The sequence below is a fragment of the Diadema antillarum genome, unplaced genomic scaffold, assembly GCF_040938485.1.
Source record: "Diadema antillarum isolate AM-2024a unplaced genomic scaffold, OU_Dant_1.0 seq00000950_RagTag, whole genome shotgun sequence".
Taxonomy (NCBI): Eukaryota; Metazoa; Echinodermata; class Echinoidea; order Diadematoida; family Diadematidae; genus Diadema; species Diadema antillarum.
The window spans coordinates 349,508-370,363 of NW_027271798.1; the positions used below are offsets into that span (position 1 = coordinate 349,508).

General features: G+C 41.4%; 1 protein-coding gene across 1 annotated transcript in view; it reads right to left on the minus strand.

Moving 5' to 3' along the window:
• LOC139741747 (mutS protein homolog 4-like) overlaps positions 1–20,856 on the minus strand; it is a 51,830-nt gene that overhangs the window by 17,943 nt on the left and 13,031 nt on the right. The window contains exons 3-9 of the mRNA XM_071652331.1: positions 16,471–16,696; positions 15,561–15,652; positions 14,814–14,899; positions 2,104–2,166; positions 1,422–1,545; positions 1,024–1,090; positions 280–401 (exon numbers count right to left, since the gene is read on the minus strand). Of these exons, the coding sequence (XP_071508432.1) occupies positions 280–401; positions 1,024–1,090; positions 1,422–1,545; positions 2,104–2,166; positions 14,814–14,899; positions 15,561–15,652; positions 16,471–16,696 (780 nt within the window). The remainder of the gene's footprint in view (positions 1–279; positions 402–1,023; positions 1,091–1,421; positions 1,546–2,103; positions 2,167–14,813; positions 14,900–15,560; positions 15,653–16,470; positions 16,697–20,856) is intronic.

Below are 20,856 nucleotides of genomic sequence, written 5' to 3' on the forward strand. Positions count from 1 at the left end.
TTGGGTGAAAATATCATTTGAATAAAGACAGAAATGCCATCCAAAGGGAAAATTAAAAAAATTGATTCTAGAATATAAGGCATAAGTGTGACATAGCCAATATGTCAGTCCTGAGAAACACAGAATTTTTTACATGATAGCATGATCTAAATGGTGTGTACAAATCACAAGTCAATGAATGTTATATTATGTCAATACTGAGAGTTGTGTATGACATTTTGTACTCCAAAATAAAGTTTGTCAAAAATATAAAGTACTGATGTTTGTTTGAAATCTTACCAATAACTGTTGACTGCTCACTACCCCTGAAGACAACCTTTAGGGAGTTGGGGGCATACACAGTGTTCTGTATGAACTCTACATACTTCAGCAGAGCAGCACCTGCTGCTAGGCAGTAGTATCTGAAATAAACATCAATCACAATAAACCAGCCAGACGCCTTTAGAGACACATTTTAAAACTTTGTACATTAATGTCACACCAACGATCTATTAAATGTCTCTAAGATTAGCGAACACTTGTCCACCATGTTGATGAACTTTAATAGAATCCGTACGCTGCAACATTTCAACATTTATAGATCCCTGAGGGGCACACAGAAACAAGTCATCTTGTCACAAAGTCATTTGTGTTGTGTGCGTGTGTGTGGGTTTGCGTGTCAGTGTGTGTATTTAGCCAGAAAATCACTGCTCTTGAAGCTAGTTTCTTATAAAAGGCTTAGGAACCTGTTATATTTCTTTTCTTCTTTTTCTTTCACCCCAAATCTGAATCCATTGACAAAGAATCAAAAGAAATGACACCTATTAGGTTCTTTCTTCCCCTACGAATCATCTCCTTTGGCACACACAATATCTCGAAAGCTGTGCCCAGAGACTCCCAGGAACGTTGGTATCTATCTAATATCCTGGTATCGTTATGAATCAATGAATCATCTGCCTTAATTAGCATGCTATAAGATTGTAATATGAAATGACTGCAACTCCAAAAATGGAAGGTTAATTTTATCTAAAAATCTGGACTTACTTTGATGTTATCTCCATTTCAACTGCCCCAAACTCAGCAACACATAACTGTTTGACCATTGCAAGTCCTAGAAGCAAAAACAGATAAATGTAAAACTCAATGTTAAAACACTTAACTCACTAGTTTTGCAAGTAGATGGCAGCAGGCTCACACTCTGCAAGCAGTGTTAGCTGATATCATATTGCAAATAATTAGTAAGGGCACATACATATCTTTGTGATTTTTTAACATATGTGGATTATGGGCTAAATATATTTGCTTAATGGGTCACCAAGGAACATTGTGATCAGTCAGATGCCTGAAATGCTTGTGCCTCTTTTTCTTTGCTACTGAAAAGCAACAACAATACAAATAAATAGAAAATTGCTGTTCTACCCAGCTAAAGCAATGTCCTGTACCTTTTGTTTCATTGAAGTACTTCCTCTGAACAGTTGTGACTTCCAGATTTTGGAAGTTATCAGTCACAAGTTTGAACAGTTTTGTCATGGCTCCTCCCTCACATGCTGTATGGGGCATGATGATCTGGACATAGGGAGAAAAGGTTACAAAAACAAAAACAAAGAACCCTTGGATGGAAAATAAGTGAGAAAGAAAATATACAGCAGTTAGCTACTGACTAGATGTTTTAGATTGTATGAATCTTAGTACTTTACGTAAGTTGGGAAATTATTCTCTATCATAATGCACTGAATTGTCTCACATTATCTCTCACTTCAACATTTGCATACAATACATACTTGCTGGCTTGCAAGGACCAAAAACAAATAAATCACTGGTAACATGTCACTGATAGGTAAATATGACTGTGTATAATGAATACATATTCAACTTAGTCACATCTTGTATCAGGTGCATCATCAACACATGGTTTCTTTCAGTTATATGTGATATTTGGTTTGAATGATAAAGGATGTGGACTAAAGTTACAAGTATCATATCAATGCCATTGTGTTAAGGTGTTCACTATAATGGACTTGATTAACAGTTGCTACTATGCATAGGTGCCCCACACAGCAATACATCAAGCAATTGCATAATGGAAATTTAATTGATGGACAGAAACAGACAGTAAGTCCTTACCTCAACAGGTTGTAGGACTTGCAGCTTTGTTGTTACTTTCACATAGGTTTGGCTGTCGGAAAACTAGGGATATTGAAATCAAATATATTCTTGAGATCACTGAGCAGGATGTCAGTTTCCTACCTATAGGCCTACTTCATAATAATTATGTCAAACTGTATCAGTAATAAAGTTAGGATTACAACTAATGAGCAAACTCATCTGTCCTAACTACATTTTATTCAAATCAATTCAAAATTTATGTCATTGTTCAAGAAAACATACCCTAACAAGTTATATGAATGAGGTGATGATACAGTACACCCAACTGGCAATGATTTTTCTTTTGAAACAGGCTTGCCATAATGATGAAAGGTAGTTTGAAATGTGTTCAGCAAAAAAGTAGGGACCCTCTATAAAGCAGTGCTTGCAATGTTTGGGTCCTTTGAAGAAAATCCAAATAAATGGGATGAGGAATATTTTTACATTGTTATATATAATAACCCACAATTCGAAGAGACAAACTTGGGACATGACATAGGACAATATAATAACATTTGACATAAACAGTGACAGGACCTTACAAAGACAAGACAAAGAAATAGAGGACAGCATTTAAGCCAATGCCTACAGAGAGGATAATGAGAAGTAAGGATAGGCAGGGATCAGACAGAGATCTGAAACATAGGCCTATAACTTCTTGGAGTGGCTTAACTTATATTTGTGAGATGTGTATGCATGAGACATATAAATAATGTCTCATATAAATAATGTCTCATTAAAAAAGCCATATAATGTCAGGAAAACATATATGGGTCTGAATTTTGAACGATGTACAACTGAGCCAAAACAAGGCAAAATTTAAAAAGTAGGAAATTCTCAAAATCATTCATCTTACCTGAAAGAGTATAACTCAAGCTTTAATATGAACCCAATTATACTAGGATTTTCCCAGAGGAACAAGTTTTTATTCACCGCTGAAGTTTACCATGTCCAGAGCAGCGAACGTCCGTGAGGAATAGTACTGCACATACATTTGAATACCATTTAACATAGTTTCCAAAGATCTGATTCAGTTCAAAATCCTAACGAAATATCTTAAGGGACATGTGTACGTGATTGCAGAATATTAAGCTTGTACTCCTAACCTGTTCGTAATGGTAGACAACTGATGATTTAACTAAATTCGTCATTTCTGTGGAAATATTGCTCTTCCGCTAAACACTTTAACTTTACGCGCATTTTACAGAAACTCAATATTTTCACCTCTTATTTCACTATCCCATACTTTAATCCTCACTCCCAAATAATAATATACCCTTTTAAGATGTATCTCATCTGGGCAGTCTCTATAACCCAACAAACATAGCATAGTTTTCATCATGGAGGTTCGCATGTAGCTCACGGACGTTCGGAACAAACAAGATATTGAACAATGCAGCTCTCTTGAGTTGGAAACGCATTCTACTCTCAACAAACAGCATTTTCATGTCGAGAACAAACTCCTCTGCAAAATCCTGAATAGATATTACCAATTCTCAATTATATAAGCTTGTTTATCTTCTCATACTGGGGAATCAAAGAAAACAATTTTTTCCATCTCTCGTAAATGAACGTACAAACGTACGTGTAATCTCAGTGACGTAGTCCATCCTTGAGAACAAATATATTTATCAAAATTTCGTTTTCATGAAGGAGAATATTCAGGTCCTAAAGTTGTTATGATTATAAAGTCTACAATGCAAAATTTGCTTTTTATGGTCACGAACATGGTCACAGCTAAAATTGTGACAAAGAATATAGAAAAACAACAGAAATGTGCTCCGTTATAGAAATACGAAGTTTAGCTGGGGAGGGCAAACGAATACGTTAGGAAGAAATCCCTCTGTGTTTGCTCCTTGTGTTACACACTGTTATCGAGGAGAATTTGTGTTATTATATTAGTCAGAAGTGATAATTGGTTCGATACTGCGAAGTTTCGTCATAACAAGTCCATAATAAGTCCATATAACTTGGATGGATGTTTGTGACTTCGATATTATACAATATGGTTTGTTATAACAAACCTTTTGTAGCGCGTCATTTCGGAGGCTCGTTATTCATACAGTTTGTCAATACAAAAATTGATAGAGTTCGTATAATTATGAAGCTTTTTTTTTTTGGTAAATGATAGGATCTCCGAAGGTTAACCGAAAGGCTTATTAATTGGAACATGAAAAATTATATTCGCTTATCCAAATGTGGAGAAACAAGTTAACAACTAAAATCCTCCAATTTCAAAACCTCATAATAACCGTTTTCACCTAAACGAATATTAGGCCCATTCCACTTTTAGAAGAACGGACCTAAAAACAATGATCCTTAATATCTATTTTTCGAAGAACATTTCTAATGACAAACCTCCTGAATTAACTACAATTTTTGTTTTTCATTTTGGAATAACAAACCTTTGGACATCGGAGTAACGAATCTTTGGAAGAGCGAACGTATCAAAGTGCAACCTTAAACCTATTCTTAATCATTACTTTTTTTAACATGTGTTTTCAAAGTAAGCACAAATGCACAAACAAATTGACGATCTCTCTGTCTCTTAAATGTAAAATGAAAAAAAAAAATCTTGGAAAAAATTACAAATGAATATTGCTTTTCAATGATGAGTATAAAACAACATCATGCAATGATAAGCGGAGGATTTGTGTTTTCATCAATCAATAATTGTATACTGCATGATTTTTGTTCGCTTGTGACGGCATTTCGATGAATAAAAAACATAAACAAACAAACAAAAACTTCTCCAGAAGAATTTGGTATAACGGGAGTGCACTGGCAATTCTTTTCTCTGTGTGTTGGAGCTCGATTCCCTTCTCTGTTTCTCAGTCATTTTCATTCAACTGCTTCCACGTCCTTTTGAAACTTTTCCGTTTCTTATTCAACACATGCTCATTACAGACTTCTTTCGTCATTATCCTGAATGTGATTGCGTAGCACTTTTCGGATTTGTTTTGGTTTGTTTTGTTTTGTTTTTTGTTTTCTATTTGGTCGCAGCATGTTCAGGCTATTGAGGGAATGAGAGAAAAATTGTCATGAAGAGAAAAATAAGAATAAATTAAGGCATTTAATATCATGACAATTACAGCGAACGTCCGTTATGGAGACTGTCAAAATGAATCTGACATTGGTGATAGAGTATAGGTTGTTTTGGTGTCAATAGAGGGAGCTGGTGATCTGGAGACAAATATTTTGGAATAACAATTTAAATACGATTTGAATAGTATGTGACAGGAATGTATGGTTAGGGTGTGAGTGTGAAGTGAGTGAGCAGTGAGAGGGAACAGTGGCATTTGAGGCTTGCTGGCGAGAAGGTGCGCAGACGGGTTGACAAGCCAAGAACAGGGCCTGAGCATCATTGCATTTAATTCGGCTGCGTCGCTTGGTGCATTCCCCGTAGACACCGCTGGCCGTCACTCAAAAAGGAAAAGGAACCGAGAAGCTCCGTCCGTATCCAGGCACTGAGTATCCGGACTTGTCCGAGGACGTATCCGGAGTCGGATACCGCCCAGTCTTTGAGTCTTCGAGTAATCCCACGCCCCGCTGTGGACAGAACCAGGCAGACACACGCGAACCGGACAATACCCACGCCCATCGACCGTGTGTATCCGGCCACGCCGTGCTGCCACACCCGTATACGCTTCACGCCGCGACGGACTGCAGGAACAGGCGTCAGCCCTCGCGTGAACCGCGTATCCGACGCCAGGATCCGGCTTCGCATGAGCAACCCTGTACAGGCATCGCGCGGTTATCGACAACGGGAAAGTGCCATGGATAATGTAGGGACTTTATTCATAGGGGGGTTTTCATACGTAGAAATGCATGCGCTTATATAGGGACTTAGCAGAAAGGAGGATAATATAACAATTTGTTTATATACAAAAAAAAAATTGTTTTGTATTTTTCTTCCTTTTTCTTCCTTTTCGTACTTTGGTTGAATAAAAGAGTCGGATGACCCACTTGAGTTGAAACGATAATTCACTGTATTCGGTTTATTATTGCGGTCGTCTTCTGAGAAACCCTTTGACCACGAAGGGACCTATCGAAATAATTCTAAATTGTTAGAGGGGGTATCGGATAGGTGATACTATTGTCTCGATAGTTGTAATTAATCGCTCCTAGTTGATAGTAATTTAATTACTGTTGTGAGGATATATTTGTAATTGTAGCCTGATAATCCAGTGTATAATTTTGTGGATATTTTGATTGTGTTTCAGCTTCCACTTAGTTCTTCTTCCGGCCTGTGCCCACGGGGAAAGCACCGTCATTCACGCGCTCGTCTGCTTTGGAAGTGCCGGGTATATGTTCTGCCGGTGAGGCTCTGTTGGTAAGTCAACCCTGTGCGAGAGTAAAAGAGTGATTGTGATGGATCTAGAAAAGTTAGCCAAGGTAGGGCAGACCTTAGGGTTAGAGGGGACAGAGTTGCAAGAGTTTATTAAGGCGGAACAGGACAAGGCGAGAGAGGCACGAACGGAAGAGCGACAGAGGATGAAGGAAGAGAAGGAACTGACTGAACTGAAACTTAAGTTAGAACAGGCTAGGTTAGAAGAGGGAGGTAGTAACCGAGTTCAAATAAATACAGTTAGGGCTCCAAAACTTCCAGCATTTCAGTGTGGGAAAGATAATCTAGATGTGTATTTACACAGGTTTGAACGGTACGCTAATGCTCAGCACTGGCCACGTGATGTGTGGGCCGTTCATTTGAGTGCTCTTTTGACAGGTAAAGCATTAGACACATACTCGAGACTGGATGACGACGAGGCACAAGACTACGACCGAGTAAAGGCCGCAGTACTCAAGCGCTACTCTCTCACTAGCGACGGCTTCAGACGGAAATTCCGTGGGGCAAAGCCGGAAACGGGAGAGACAGCAGCGCAGTTCGTGATACGGATACGGAGCTATCTCGAGAAATGGTTGGAGCTATCCGGCCACAAGCCAACCTTCGAGGAGATGGCGCAACTGGTGCTCATCGAGCAGTTCTACAACGTCTGCTCCCAGGATATGGAGACGTTCATTAAAGAGAGACAGCCGACTGACATTGACGACTTCGTGGATATCGCCGACAGGTTCATTGAGGCCCGCTCGGGATGGCATCTCGGAGGGCAGACGGGTGGTAAGTCCCGAGGTCACATTAAACCTGAATCTCGTACTAACACTTCCACAGGTGATGCTCGACCCCAACCGGGAGGAGCAACGACTCCCCGCCCGGACGGATGCTTCATCTGCGGAAAGAAGGGGCATATCGCCAGGTATTGCAGAAGCCGAGAGACCAGGAAAGAAAAGGCTGCAGTCGGAATCCAGGGTGGACAGAAACCGGATCCGAACCGGAAAGCTGACAAGAAGCCCAACAACCGCACTCCGGAAATGCGAACCGGAGCAAAAGCTGGTCGACCGGATGAGACAGATGTTAGCCCGGTATCGACTCGTAGCAGCGGTTCAGAGGGTAAGCGTCAAATGTCAGAGCACGGTAACGCATGCCTCGTAATCGATTCATGTTTTTCTTGTGCAGAGCCAAGTCCCGATATCCGGATAGCGGATTCGGATCTGCCTCTGATGAGTGTTGCGTGTGGAGAGCAGCCAGTTAGAGCTATGCCTGTGAGGAAAGGCATAGTAAACGGAACGCACGTGGACGTACTACGTGACAGCGGTTGTTCGACCGCGGTGGTGCGCACGGAATTGGTGAGAGCGGATCAGATGACCGGATCGCAACGGACATGCATCCTGATCGACGGCTCCGAGAAGCAGTTCCCAGTCGCCACAGTCATGATCGATTCTCCCTTCTTCGTTGGTGAGTTAGAAGTACTGTGCATGAATAACCCTGTGTACGATGTTATTCTGGGCAATGTTGCAGGTGTTCGTGAGCCTAACGACCCGGATAGCAGCTGGCAGGCGGATAGTGGGCTAGCCGTGGAGACTAGGGCACAGCGCAGGGAGGCAGCCAAACCTCAACGAGCGATGAAAGTGCCACGGCAGGCAGACATCGCAACAGCCGACGAGTTTCGTCGTGAGCAGAGCAACGATGAATCGTTGGAGAAAATTCGACAACAAGCGGAGAGTAGTGAGGTGAAGACGAGCCGAAATGGGAATCAGTCACGCTTCATTGCGAAAAAGGGCTTGCTGTATCGCGAGTTCAGAGCAGGATGCGGCGAGCGGCAGGAAGTCTCGAACCAACTGGTGGTTCCTCGCAAATATCGACGTCAGATTCTGAGTCTAGCACACGAGTCGATACTCGGAGGCCATCTCGGCGCACACAAGACAACGGAGCGGATTTTGCAAAACTTCTTCTGGCCCGGCATTGGAGCAGACACAGTCAGGTACTGCAGATCCTGCGATGTGTGTCAGCGTTCTCTGCAGAAAGGGAAGGTGAGCAAAGTCCCCCTCGGAACCACGCCTTTGATAGACGAACCATTTCATCGCGTGGCGGTAGACCTTGTGGGTCCGATAGTGCCGGTGACGTCACGCGGGAACAGATACATACTGACACTCATGGACTACGCCACTCGTTATCCTGAAGCAGTACCCCTTAGAAACATCGACACCACGTCAGTCGCGGAAGCATTGTTCACGATTTTCTCACGAGTAGGCTTCCCACATGAGATGTTAACGGATCGCGGAACGCAGTTCATGTCCGACGTAATGAAGGAGGTGAGCAGACTGATGTCCATCCGCCACATCACCACTACTCCGTACCACCCGGCCTGTAATGGTCTGGTGGAAAAGTTCAACGGGACCATGAAACAGATGTTGAAGAAAATGTGCGAAGAGCGTCCCCAGGATTGGGATCGGTACATTGACGCGTTGTTGTTTGCCTACAGAGAGGCTCCACAGGCGAGTACGGGATTTGCGCCATTTGAACTCCTGTACGGACGAGCCGTACGCGGACCTCTGATGATTGTGAAGGAGCTATGGACCGACGACAACGCAGAGCCGGAAACAAAATCGACATATCAGTATGTCATGGATCTCAGGGAGAAACTGGAGGACACATGCAAAATGGTGCATGAACATCTGAAACAGTCCCATGACAGGTACAGAGAGCAGTACAACAGGAAGGCGAGACCCAGGTCATTCAAAGTCGGAGATGAGGTACTATTGCTGCTACCAACCGACCACAACAAGCTCTTAATGCACTGGAAGGGCCCCTTTAAGGTAGTAGGCAAGATTGGAAAGCTCGACTACCGGATCGACCTCGGGACGAGGACGACGACGTTTCATGCCAACCTGCTCAAGCAGTATCATCGCCGCCACGACGAAGATGCAGCAGGACTGGTAAGCCACGACGTCGCTGGCGTATCCGTCATCGAGGAAGACGAGAAAGACGAAGACGTCGACGACCTCGGCCCCGAGCCCACGTCGAATGAGCACCTCATCCAGACGCCAACACTCAAGCAGACGCAAACGGTAGCCGACGTAAAGTTAGGCAGCACTCTGTCTGACGAACAGAGCCGACAGTTGAGGAGACTGATCGGAAACTTTCCCGATGTCCTGACTGATCTGCCTGGCGTGACGAATCTAGGCTGCCACGACATCGAGTTAACTGATCCACGACCGATCAAGTCCCGGCCGTACCCGCTTCCGCATGCTCTCCGTAGAGTAGTCGACGACGAGGTAAAGGAAATGCTCGATCTCGGAGTGATCGAAGCATCATCGTCGCCTTACGCTTCACCGATAGTATTGGTGAAAAAATCGGACGGTACAAACCGATTTTGTTGCGATTTTCGCAAACTCAACTTGGTCACGGTACCAGATGCCGAGCCTATTCCCGACCAAGATGAGATCTTCGCCCAACTGGCGAACGACAATTATTTCAGTAAGCTAGACCTGACCAAAGGCTACTGGCAGGTTCCGCTTACAGAGAGGGCTAAGCCCCTCACGGCGTTCGTGACGCCAAACGGCTTATACCAATTCCGAACCATGCCGTTCGGGTTGATAAACGCCCCTGCTAGTTTTAGCCGAATCATGCGACAGCTTCTTCGAGGGATGGAGTGCGTGCACAATTTCATTGACGACATCTTAGTGCACACCATCACATGGGAAAAACACCTAAAGGTTCTGCGAGAGCTCTTCAAGCGTCTTCGCCAGGCAGGTCTGAAGGCAAAACCGTCGAAGTGTTTGCTTGGGCAAGAGAGCCTGGAGTTTCTTGGGCATCAACTCGGCAGAGGCAAGATCCAGCCGCGGACCGAGAAGGTAGAGGCCATCAAGCAGGCAGAACGACCGCGAACCAAGAGGCAACTCCGCTCATTCCTTGGCCTAGCGAACTATTACAGAAAGTTTGTGCCGAACTTCGCGGCCCTCGCGGTACCCCTCACCGATCTGACTCGGAAGGGGGAACCAAACCAGGTGAGATGGGGGGAAGCGCAAGAAAATGCGTTCAAGTGTCTAAAGGGGAAGATTGCAAATGCGCCCATTTTGCATCTCCCAGACGTCGATGGCACCTTCTTCCTCCGAACTGACGCTTCGGAGAACGGAATCGGTGCTGTGCTACTTCAGGAATTTGACGACGAAAAGTTCCCAGTAGCGTTTGCCAGCAAGAAGTTGCTCGATCGAGAGCGAAGATACTCGACGATTGAGAGAGAGTGTCTTGCTGTCATATGGGCAGTGCAAAAGTTCGAGCCGTATCTCTACGGGAAGGAGTTCGTCCTCGAAGTCGACCACGAGCCCCTCCTTGCTATGCGGCGAGGCAAGCTCGCCAACGGACGAGTGATGCGGTGGGCTCTCGCTCTGCAGCCGTTCCGTTATCGGATCGAAGCTATCAAGGGGAAGGAGAACGTTGGAGCCGACTACATGAGTCGCATCCAGCAGTAGCACTGATCAGTAAGGAGTCAGGTAAACAGTGACAAGGATGAAAAGGTGTAACAGAGAAATGTCCAAACCAGCGTTTTTCTGTTTATACACAGAGTACGTAGAATGATAATGTCACACGGGCAATCTAATTTCACCAAAATATTTTCTGAAAAAGGGGGTAAATTGTCAAAATGAATCTGACATTGGTGATAGAGTATAGGTTGTTTTGGTGTCAATAGAGGGAGCTGGTGATCTGGAGACAAATATTTTGGAATAACAATTTAAATACGATTTGAATAGTATGTGACAGGAATGTATGGTTAGGGTGTGAGTGTGAAGTGAGTGAGCAGTGAGAGGGAACAGTGGCATTTGAGGCTTGCTGGCGAGAAGGTGCGCAGACGGGTTGACAAGCCAAGAACAGGGCCTGAGCATCATTGCATTTAATTCGGCTGCGTCGCTTGGTGCATTCCCCGTAGACACCGCTGGCCGTCACCCAAAAAGGAAAAGGAACCGAGAAGCTCCGTCCGTATCCAGGCACTGAGTATCCGGACTTGTCCGAGGACGTATCCGGAGTCGGATACCGCCCAGTCTTTGAGTCTTCGAGTAATCCCACGCCCCGCTGTGGACAGAACCAGGCAGACACACGCGAACCGGACAATACCCACGCCCATCGACCGTGTGTATCCGGCCACGCCGTGCTGCCACACCCGTATACGCTTCACGCCGCGACGGACTGCAGGAACAGGCGTCAGCCCTCGCGTGAACCGCGTATCCGACGCCAGGATCCGGCTTCGCATGAGCAACCCTGTACAGGCATCGCGCGGTTATCGACAACGGGAAAGTGCCATGGATAATGTAGGGACTTTATTCATAGGGGGGTTTTCATACGTAGAAATGCATGCGCTTATATAGGGACTTAGCAGAAAGGAGGATAATATAACAATCTGTTTATATACAAAAAAAAAATTGTTTTGTATTTTTCTTCCTTTTTCTTCCTTTTCGTACTTTGGTTGAATAAAAGAGTCGGATGACCCACTTGAGTTGAAACGATAATTCACTGTATTCGGTTTATTATTGCGGTCGTCTTCTGAGAAACCCTTTGACAGAGACCAAAACTGGATGTGTTCTGTTTGAGACGGCAACTACCATACTCAAAAGATAAACACTCAGAGCACCTGTCACTAAAAAGTGGCACTGATCCTCTTTCTCCTACTATGTAATCCACTGACTTATCCAACCAACGGACATCCGTGAAAACAACGTTTTCCGTTTGTTATTACAGGTAAATTGAGTACTGAACGCTATTCTCTTTCGGGTATGAGCGGCTCGGTGATTTGGTAATATTTTCAACTAACATTAATCTTATGTGCAGTGATATGTTTGTAATTGTCAGGAATTTCCTTTCTCGGACAGAACGTCCGTGAGCGAAACTTTCAGAACCTGTAACAGTACAAATTGTCGCCAGAACCTCATTAGAAAGAAATTTAAATGCACAGAAATTATAGATTACGCAAAATTCCATTTTCCTATCACTTTGTTTTAAGTGTTTAGCTGTTTTTTGTATAATTAGAGGGAAAACAAGCATAAAATTGTGAGTAAATTTTCAATTGTTTGTTCATCATGATCACATAACGCCTTAAAAAATCTGAAACTACTGCTCTAAACTCATTTTCTACTTTGTAAAACTTTATTTGTCGCTATTCGAGCCAAAAGTTTTAAATACAGGACACTTTATCCCCAAGTTATCCCTATCGGAGGGATTGCATACGTCACGGACGTTCTCTGGAATTATCACGGACGTTCGTTCTACTACTAGGGTCATGTTCCAGGACGGATAACTAATCGGCAGAGAGTACCTAGCCTTCCTAACTCTTTCAAAAATTTGAAAAGGTATTGTCAATGCAAATTATAAGAAATTTGACATCCTTACAACATATGTATTGCTCAGAGGGGGTTCAGGAGGTGAATTTTCAGAAAAAATATTAATCATATGCTTGGTTTTTGGTGAATTGCATGGTCCAAAAACTGCGGACGAACCTCAGTCCGCTCCAAAAATGGCATGCAGCTCCTCGGCTAGAGAGCCAAAGGTAAAATGCACCTTCGCCATCGAAGCAAGATGGTGTCCCACTCGAAAATGTTTTAATCATCACGGACGTTCTTTTTTTCTTGGAGGTTCGTCTAAAAATATAATTTCGGTTCCTATTTGACAAAGGATGGACAGAAACTCAAAACAAACATATTATCGTGTTGCTAGATCTTAGTTGATTACGACTCAGAACAATATCGCCAATAACGTTTCATGGGCTACGATCTTTATTAGAAAATAGCGGAAGCACGTCCGTGACGAAAACTGAGTATAATTTTGCATAAAAGAATATTACGTCCCATGTACAGCCAGCAGACGTACAATTTTTGCAGGATATGTTCATTAGGTGGAACACCAAATTTTCGTATACGTTACAGTTGGGACAACAAAGTAGAATTTGCAGCAGCGATAGAAATAAAAGCACCACGGACGTTCGTCTGTTTAGGACTTTGATATTTTAATTGTTCTCTGTAATTTTATACGTGCTCATAAAGTTCTTATAATTTTGTGGTACATACTCATGATATGTCAGATCCAGAACATGGTCAGATATTAGATGCCACGTACCATTAAAAATGCACATCATTAGTTTTTACCGTATTTTTACGCTTTAAGTCCTTGTGAAATGAAAAATATCAGGCAAAAGTCAACCAAACCATATATTTCCTGAAAGGAAATTTCCCAATCTTTGAGATGACATGAAAAAATCTGGTTTCTTAGATCATCCTGGCGTGTTCTAAGGGAAAGAATGTCATAACATACGAAAATTGGCAATTGTACATCGTTCAAAATTCTCACCCATATATGTATATATATATTTTTTTTTCTTTTTTTTTTGGGGGGGGGGGAGGTTGTCAGATCTGAAATCCTTACATGCTAAGCTTTAAATTGATACACAATTTGCCCTACTTCATCATATGGAAAATATCTTTAAATAAAATATTAGTTAGAAAACTGTAGAGGTTATATTGGCAAAGTTGGCTATATATGCGCATTTTTCTTCCTTTTTTTGATATCCAACTTCACACAAATAACATGACGCACCTGGGGGTGTTTCATCAATGTTTGTCAGTGCTGACAACTTGAATCACCACAGTCACAGTCAGTGACCAGAGCATCTCAGCCAATCAAAACCAAGGATTTTGCTGAAATTGTCAGCGCTGACAAACGTTGATGAAACACCCCCCCCCATATGCATTATGAGACTACAAATATACTTTATCCGCCATATATTTCGCGAGTCTAAATTTTCGCAAATTGAGACTTCCCAACGATTTCGCGAGTGGTTAAATTATGGAGTCCTGTACTGAACAGAAAATGTGTACGCGTACGTCACATTCATATTAGGATCAGAGTCAATATATTTGCATGTTTTAAATTTCGCAAATAGCAGCTGACTCGCGAAATTCGCGAAAATAAAAACCTCGCGAAATATTCGGCGTATACAGTATGCAATTTGCAATGCACCAACAAAAATTTTCAGAAAAGATAACATCGTCCTCATTCAGCTTTACCAACACCATACCTCTGGTTGTTCATGCATGTGTCCATATCTACTTAAGATAGCAATTGAAACAAGAATGAACAGTGTGATGGGGGGGGGGGGGGGAGGGGGAATATTACATTTCTTGAGGTAGCCCTATCAGATTTAATCCTTTTAATACAAATAGCTGTTGGTAAATATTAGTTAATAGACAAAACACATTTGCAGAATTTTGCTATTTTTGCAGCAATTACAATCATGTACAATGTAAGTGCTGATGCATGTGAGAGTCTTCTCTAAAATCATAATAAAGTAGTATTGATAACGTACCTGAGACAAGATCAGCATAGGTTGTTTCAGATCAATGCTGGCCATACCAATTTCACCCTGTGCTATACCCCTCCCTTCAACAATAGCTGGAGGATTAATTAAAACACAGAGCAACACATTAATCGTATTTAGGGTTAAAGTTCAAATTACCTTTTGTTTTGCAATGTTTACATTGCAAGTCACAAAGTGACAAGCACCAAAGCCTTTTTTACAATATCAGATTAAGATATTCAATGAATATCTACATTCCAACTGTGTTTCCAATCATTACTATCATTACTTTATCTGATAATGTAGAAATATTTTTTTGCATAGTGGATGCACCAGAATAGGGTCCTTGGGTAAAAAGAAAGAAAGAAAGAAAAGTGAGCTAAATAATGTGATTTATGATTCCTCAAATGTCGAAGACAACTTTTTTGTTCTCCCAGTGGTATTTCAAAGGATACTGACATCCATTAAAATTATCGTTCAACACTCTGTAAACAGGTAATATGCATTGAAGTACATACTCTTCACATTTTAACTTTTTCTTTTACTCTCTGATGGGCACACATCCTTCTAAAGATTACTGTAGGCCATGAATTTTGTACTTTTAAAAACTCAAGTGTGCATTTGGTAGTCAAATTCACTTTTGTCAGACTCTCAAAACACTGACGTTATTCTTGATTGAAGGTAAAACAAACATGATCCTGCTGCATGTTGAGATTTTAAAGCACTTGCATACAAAATATGTGAAGCAGTAGTTACCAACAAGGACGGAGGACTGTGGTACCACTCCCATGCTGGTGCTAGTGCTGCCTAGAGTGGTCACTCTGGACCCAGGCGTCCTTTGACGAGTACTACCAGACATCATGGGGGTGTAGCTCAAGGTCCTTTTTTAAAAGCACATTACTCTTCCAAGTATCACATCAAACTTGTTTCATGGATTACATAGATATGTTGAGAACAAATACTTGGCCCCAAAACACTACAAGGTTGATAGACAAACTGTCATACCACATCACAGTATAACGGAAAGATTAATAGCAATACTAAGCTATCAAAACGATGCCAGATAACTAAAAATGGATGCTTGATCCATCATGGATGTTTTTTATTCTCGTCACTTATATTCACGGTATGATAAAGTTGCATATATTTTCCTCATAGTTATACTAGCCTAAAATAAAGTTACAAATCCTCAGGTACACAATTCAATACAATGAATTGATTATACTTTCCTCTAGCCAATTGGAAGATAAAACATATTTCTTACAGAAAATAAGTATTGCTGTAACATGCAATAATTTTCCTGGTACTGCATCACAATTTGCTATGCATTCTTATGTGTAGCAGTTTTGTTCAGTAGAAGTGTAGGCCTTCAGGACACCATTTGAATTGTTATTCATCAGCTATACTTGGCAAATTAAATTTGAGTTGGGAAATTATTCTCTATCATAATGCACTGAATTGTCTCACATTATCTCTCACTTTGCATTTCACTTTGCAATCCATACTAAATTTGTTTGATTTGGTGTTGCATTTTTTTTTTTTTTTTTTTTTGCATATATCTGATTTGGTTCCAGTAAAGAGGCATTGACTCTGATCTTTGACTCTTGACCTTACTCCAGAATGTCCTCGATTATAAGTTGAACAACACTAGGGAATTTAAATCTACCTTGATGCACTGTTCACTCTAGAATGCCTCCAATATGAACTTGATGACGTTTCTCCCAAAAGAGATGACGCAGAAGTGCCAGATGATCTTCCAAGGCCTCCAGATGTACTGACTGTTGTGTTTCTTGTAACTGAGGTGGACGGTCCCACAGTGCTCCAGCCAGAGCCTTGCCCACTCCATGATCTGGGCAATGGAGTCTTTATTCCAGTACCATATATATCAAAATCTGCTGGGAATAAACAGTTTGTTTTTGAAAATTTATATCTATTGCAATACTACGTTGTACCTAGGAACCTGTATCAGACACAAAGTCATGAGACTCTAGTCTTAGTCTGTCTTATTGAACTATCACTTTCAGCTGTCATGATACATGTATGCAGAAAGTTTAGGATACAGCATGATATTGTTTAGATACTGTATTTTGAAGACAGTATCTGTAACTTTGGGTTCTTCTGTGATACCAAGTGAGTAGCATCTAAATCCTACACGTTCCTAGAATTGATACTGTTGAATGTTAACGCTATATACCTTGTAGCAGCAGCAGTGTCTTAAATAAAAATTGAATTTAGCTACACTATCTAGATATCCAAGTTACTGGATTGTTAGATCAAGTAAAATCTATGATACTCAGACAACATTTCCTCCAACTCAAAGACCTAGATTCTATTATGTCGTTAGGCCATGTAATAGAACCACCTAGCTTCTAGACCTACTCTAGATCTTACATTACTGTACGCTTACAGATGGATGTTTAGTAGCCCGACCAGACGCTGTTAGTACGCTGTTGCTACTTACAGCGACTGGGCTGTGTACAGTTAGATGTTTAGATACCTGGTACTCTACTGAATGCACGCTTTAAAGGTAGGGAATCCCATTTGCATGCCTTAAATGAAGAGTTGTATGAATACAGTGGTATGTTGAAGAGAGTATCATTTTAGGAACTCCCATAAAGTATTGAAAGTGGAAGGTAACATTTAGTACATTTTTATTGACCGTTAGATTTTGAATTGAATTTTTTTTCGGGGCTCACCGTAAATTCCACTACATTACTAGGCTAGCTTTGCAGACCCATGCACTGCATGTGTGTCCATCATGTATATTTTGTGAAGAAAGTTCATCAAAACTTACAAACATTCTTGTCACACACTCTATATGTTACCACATCAGCTCTTATACTTTTAGATTTGTGTTTATAGATAAAAATACAGAAGACTGCAACAAAAAGGCTTAAGTGTGTCTGACACACAGAACTACCTAGTGTAGTTGAGTTTTGTGCATTATTCATATTGTAGATAACTGTTGACTTCCAAATTTCTCAGCAGTGGCCTAAACAAGTCCCCTGAGGTTCATATATAATGTTTTGCCGCATTTTGGGGCAAGGTCTGTAAAAGATATCCCCTACCTTTAAGTTCAAAAGCCTCTCACTTCTGCATTTAGCTTAGGGTCTAGTTCCAGATTCTGTTGATGTTTCACTTCCTTCTTTTTCTGGTTCGATCAGTCTGCCTCCTTCAAAGTTCAATCAAGTGCATGGTGTAAACTATAGAGGAGTTGGGCTAACTGCTACACAGTCAGTGCAAGTAAAAATCATGGGTGCATGCAAGGGGGGGGGGGGTCAGGAGGGTCGTACGTACGACCCCCTCCCCCAAATTTTCAAAAGGTCCACTTTTTGTAAAAGACATTTTTGTTTTTTTGAGGGCTTTTTACCCTATATACAACAGGAAAAAAAGTGACCAGGTGGTGTTTCAGCAAACTGTCAAAAACCTTGTAAATTTCATAACCTAGTTTTAATGCCATACCTGGTACCTTATTTCTAAGCTGCACTACCATAACCATACCGAAAAGTCACTTTTGTATGCACCAAATGCCCCATTTTAAGATATAAGATTCAAAAACTCCCTACCGTGGGAGGGGGGAACACCCTCCCCCGCTTGGTCGCTCCGCTCCCTCGCAAATGTAAAAAAAAAAGGTCCAAAAATTTTGATTACGCCCCCCCCCCCAAGAAAAAATCCTGGATACACCCCTGAAAACAGTCCATGAAGGACTGATCCACTGCCTCTACTCTAACTTAATGTTATATATTTTTCTAAATCAACAGTCAGAACATACACTACATAGGGCATGTGGGGCGCCTATGGTGGGGACTATATAACGATTATAGGGCATAATCATGATTAGTCCCCACCGCAGTGCGCGTGCACCCGCGGACTAGGGTTAGGGTATAGGGTTAGGTAGGGTTGTATTTAATACGGACACGCAGCGGTGGGGACTATATCACGATTATACTTCTCTCATTCAAGAGTCATTGCCATTCCTTCGACAATTTTTGACTAGGGTCCTAATTGACCTTGTTCCAGACCAGCTAGAATCTAACGTTAGACAACTGTTAACAGGTATTAAACCTTTTTAGAAGATAGGGCGTTCATGTGTTAGATCCATTTACTGTTACTGTATACTAGTGTTAAGTGTTAGAATTTTATTCACTTTTTCTGACTATCTTGACACCACTATTACTGGAATCACTAGGATCTACTGACTATGATTGCAACTTTATTGGCGCACGTATGACGTAATGCCAACAATCGAGCGTCTAGACCCTGTTCTGGTGCAAGTCTAACGTTAACAAGTTAGAAGTTCTCATTTCATCGTGCCCGTCATCGACGATCCCATCCTTACTGTACTTCGAATTCTTCATTGTCGTCCTGATCCTCTCTCCTCCGTCTGTTCTGATATACTCGCTGTAGGGCGAGTAGGAACAATATATTGTGACTTCAGTGATTTGCAATAGCAGTTCAGCTGTTCCTGGTAGTGGTGGTCTGGATGGAGAGCTAAAAAAAGAGGTGTCTAAAAATACGATCCATCCTTTCACGTATTTAGGCGGTGCACCGATTATCAGGTACCGGTATATCGTCCGTCCGGTGGCGGCAGTAGTGTGGTACTAGTATACAGACTGTTGCGATGCGGTAACCCCTCCCTTTCACCAGCTCAGGAAGCTTCGAGGAAGCAGCGAGCGGAGGGACACCTCCCTACTTTGCTCACACGTCCACGCACCACAACGCACAGGCACACCTAGTACCTCGAGTAGTAACTACAAAAATGTACACTGTACTACACCGCTTGTTGCGCTAGGATACTAATTACATGTACACGTGTACTCAACGTTAGCTCTCGGCGTCGCGAAGGTTTTATACTAGTGGTACCAGTGGGTCCTACTAATTGACGCAAACTAATGCGAACTAATGCAAACTCAATGTAAACTCAATGCTAACTACTAATTAATGCAAACTAACGCAAAATACTAATAAATGCGTACTAATACAAACCGTTAGCGGTGAAAATTAGGGTGAATTACAGCACCTGGACCTGGCTCTTTGTAGGCCACTTAGTCGTCTCGAAACAGATATATCGATCAAGTAAATCCATCCTATCGAAGAATGACTAACGTCACGTTTACAATGTATACTTCAGTATATCACACATCTCACCTCAACAGTCAACAAAAACTCGGAAAACCATTTTATAGAAATATCATCGAATTCATATTTTTTTGACCAAACTGATGTCGTTTAAATGTTATTTTGCTTTCAAAATTCAGAAAATGTAGAACAGAATGAGGCACAAAAATACAAAGTTAATATAAGGAAATATGTTTAGATGACCAATATTTTTTCGACCTTTTCTTAATTCCTACATAACCCTTTTTACAACCTGTGCCTTATCTGCAACATGTATCACACTCTCCCCTCATTCTCTTCCTTTCTCTTCTCGCTCTTGTGTCCATATTTCATGTAATTATTCGACCAAGTAAAGGTTACATATCATAAACATTTCAAACATGAAACAAAACCAGAATGAACATTACAAAGGAATGCACTGTATATGTCACACAAAATAAAAATGAAATAAATGGAGCCAAAATGAGGGTCAGGGGACACAGAAGTTATTTACTATTGCCCGTAGACATGTGAACTCACACATGTTGCCCCTAAGAAACATTTAACATTCTTTATTCATCGTATGAATATATTTCTGTACGTTTTTACGTTCTTTAATTTTCTTTGTTGTTGTTTTTTTTTTATTATTATTATTATTATGTTACTCATATTTCTTTCGTTAATTTGTCCAAGGAATTTGTCATCAGCTTTGTGTCCTTCTTACTGTTTCCTCTTACTCTTTGTTTATCCTCTCTCTCTCTCCCCCCTCTCTCATCTGTCGTCATTATTTTCCTTCCTTTTTTGTTCACTATATCGTTTATGTAAAGCATGTGTTTCTGTACATTCTTCTTTGTTTCTTTTCATCAATCGTATTTCACTCTTATTTACTTATCATAGTAGTTTGTATAAACTTAAAGTTACGTGCAACTCTGTATTATTGAAGTAATAACATGAA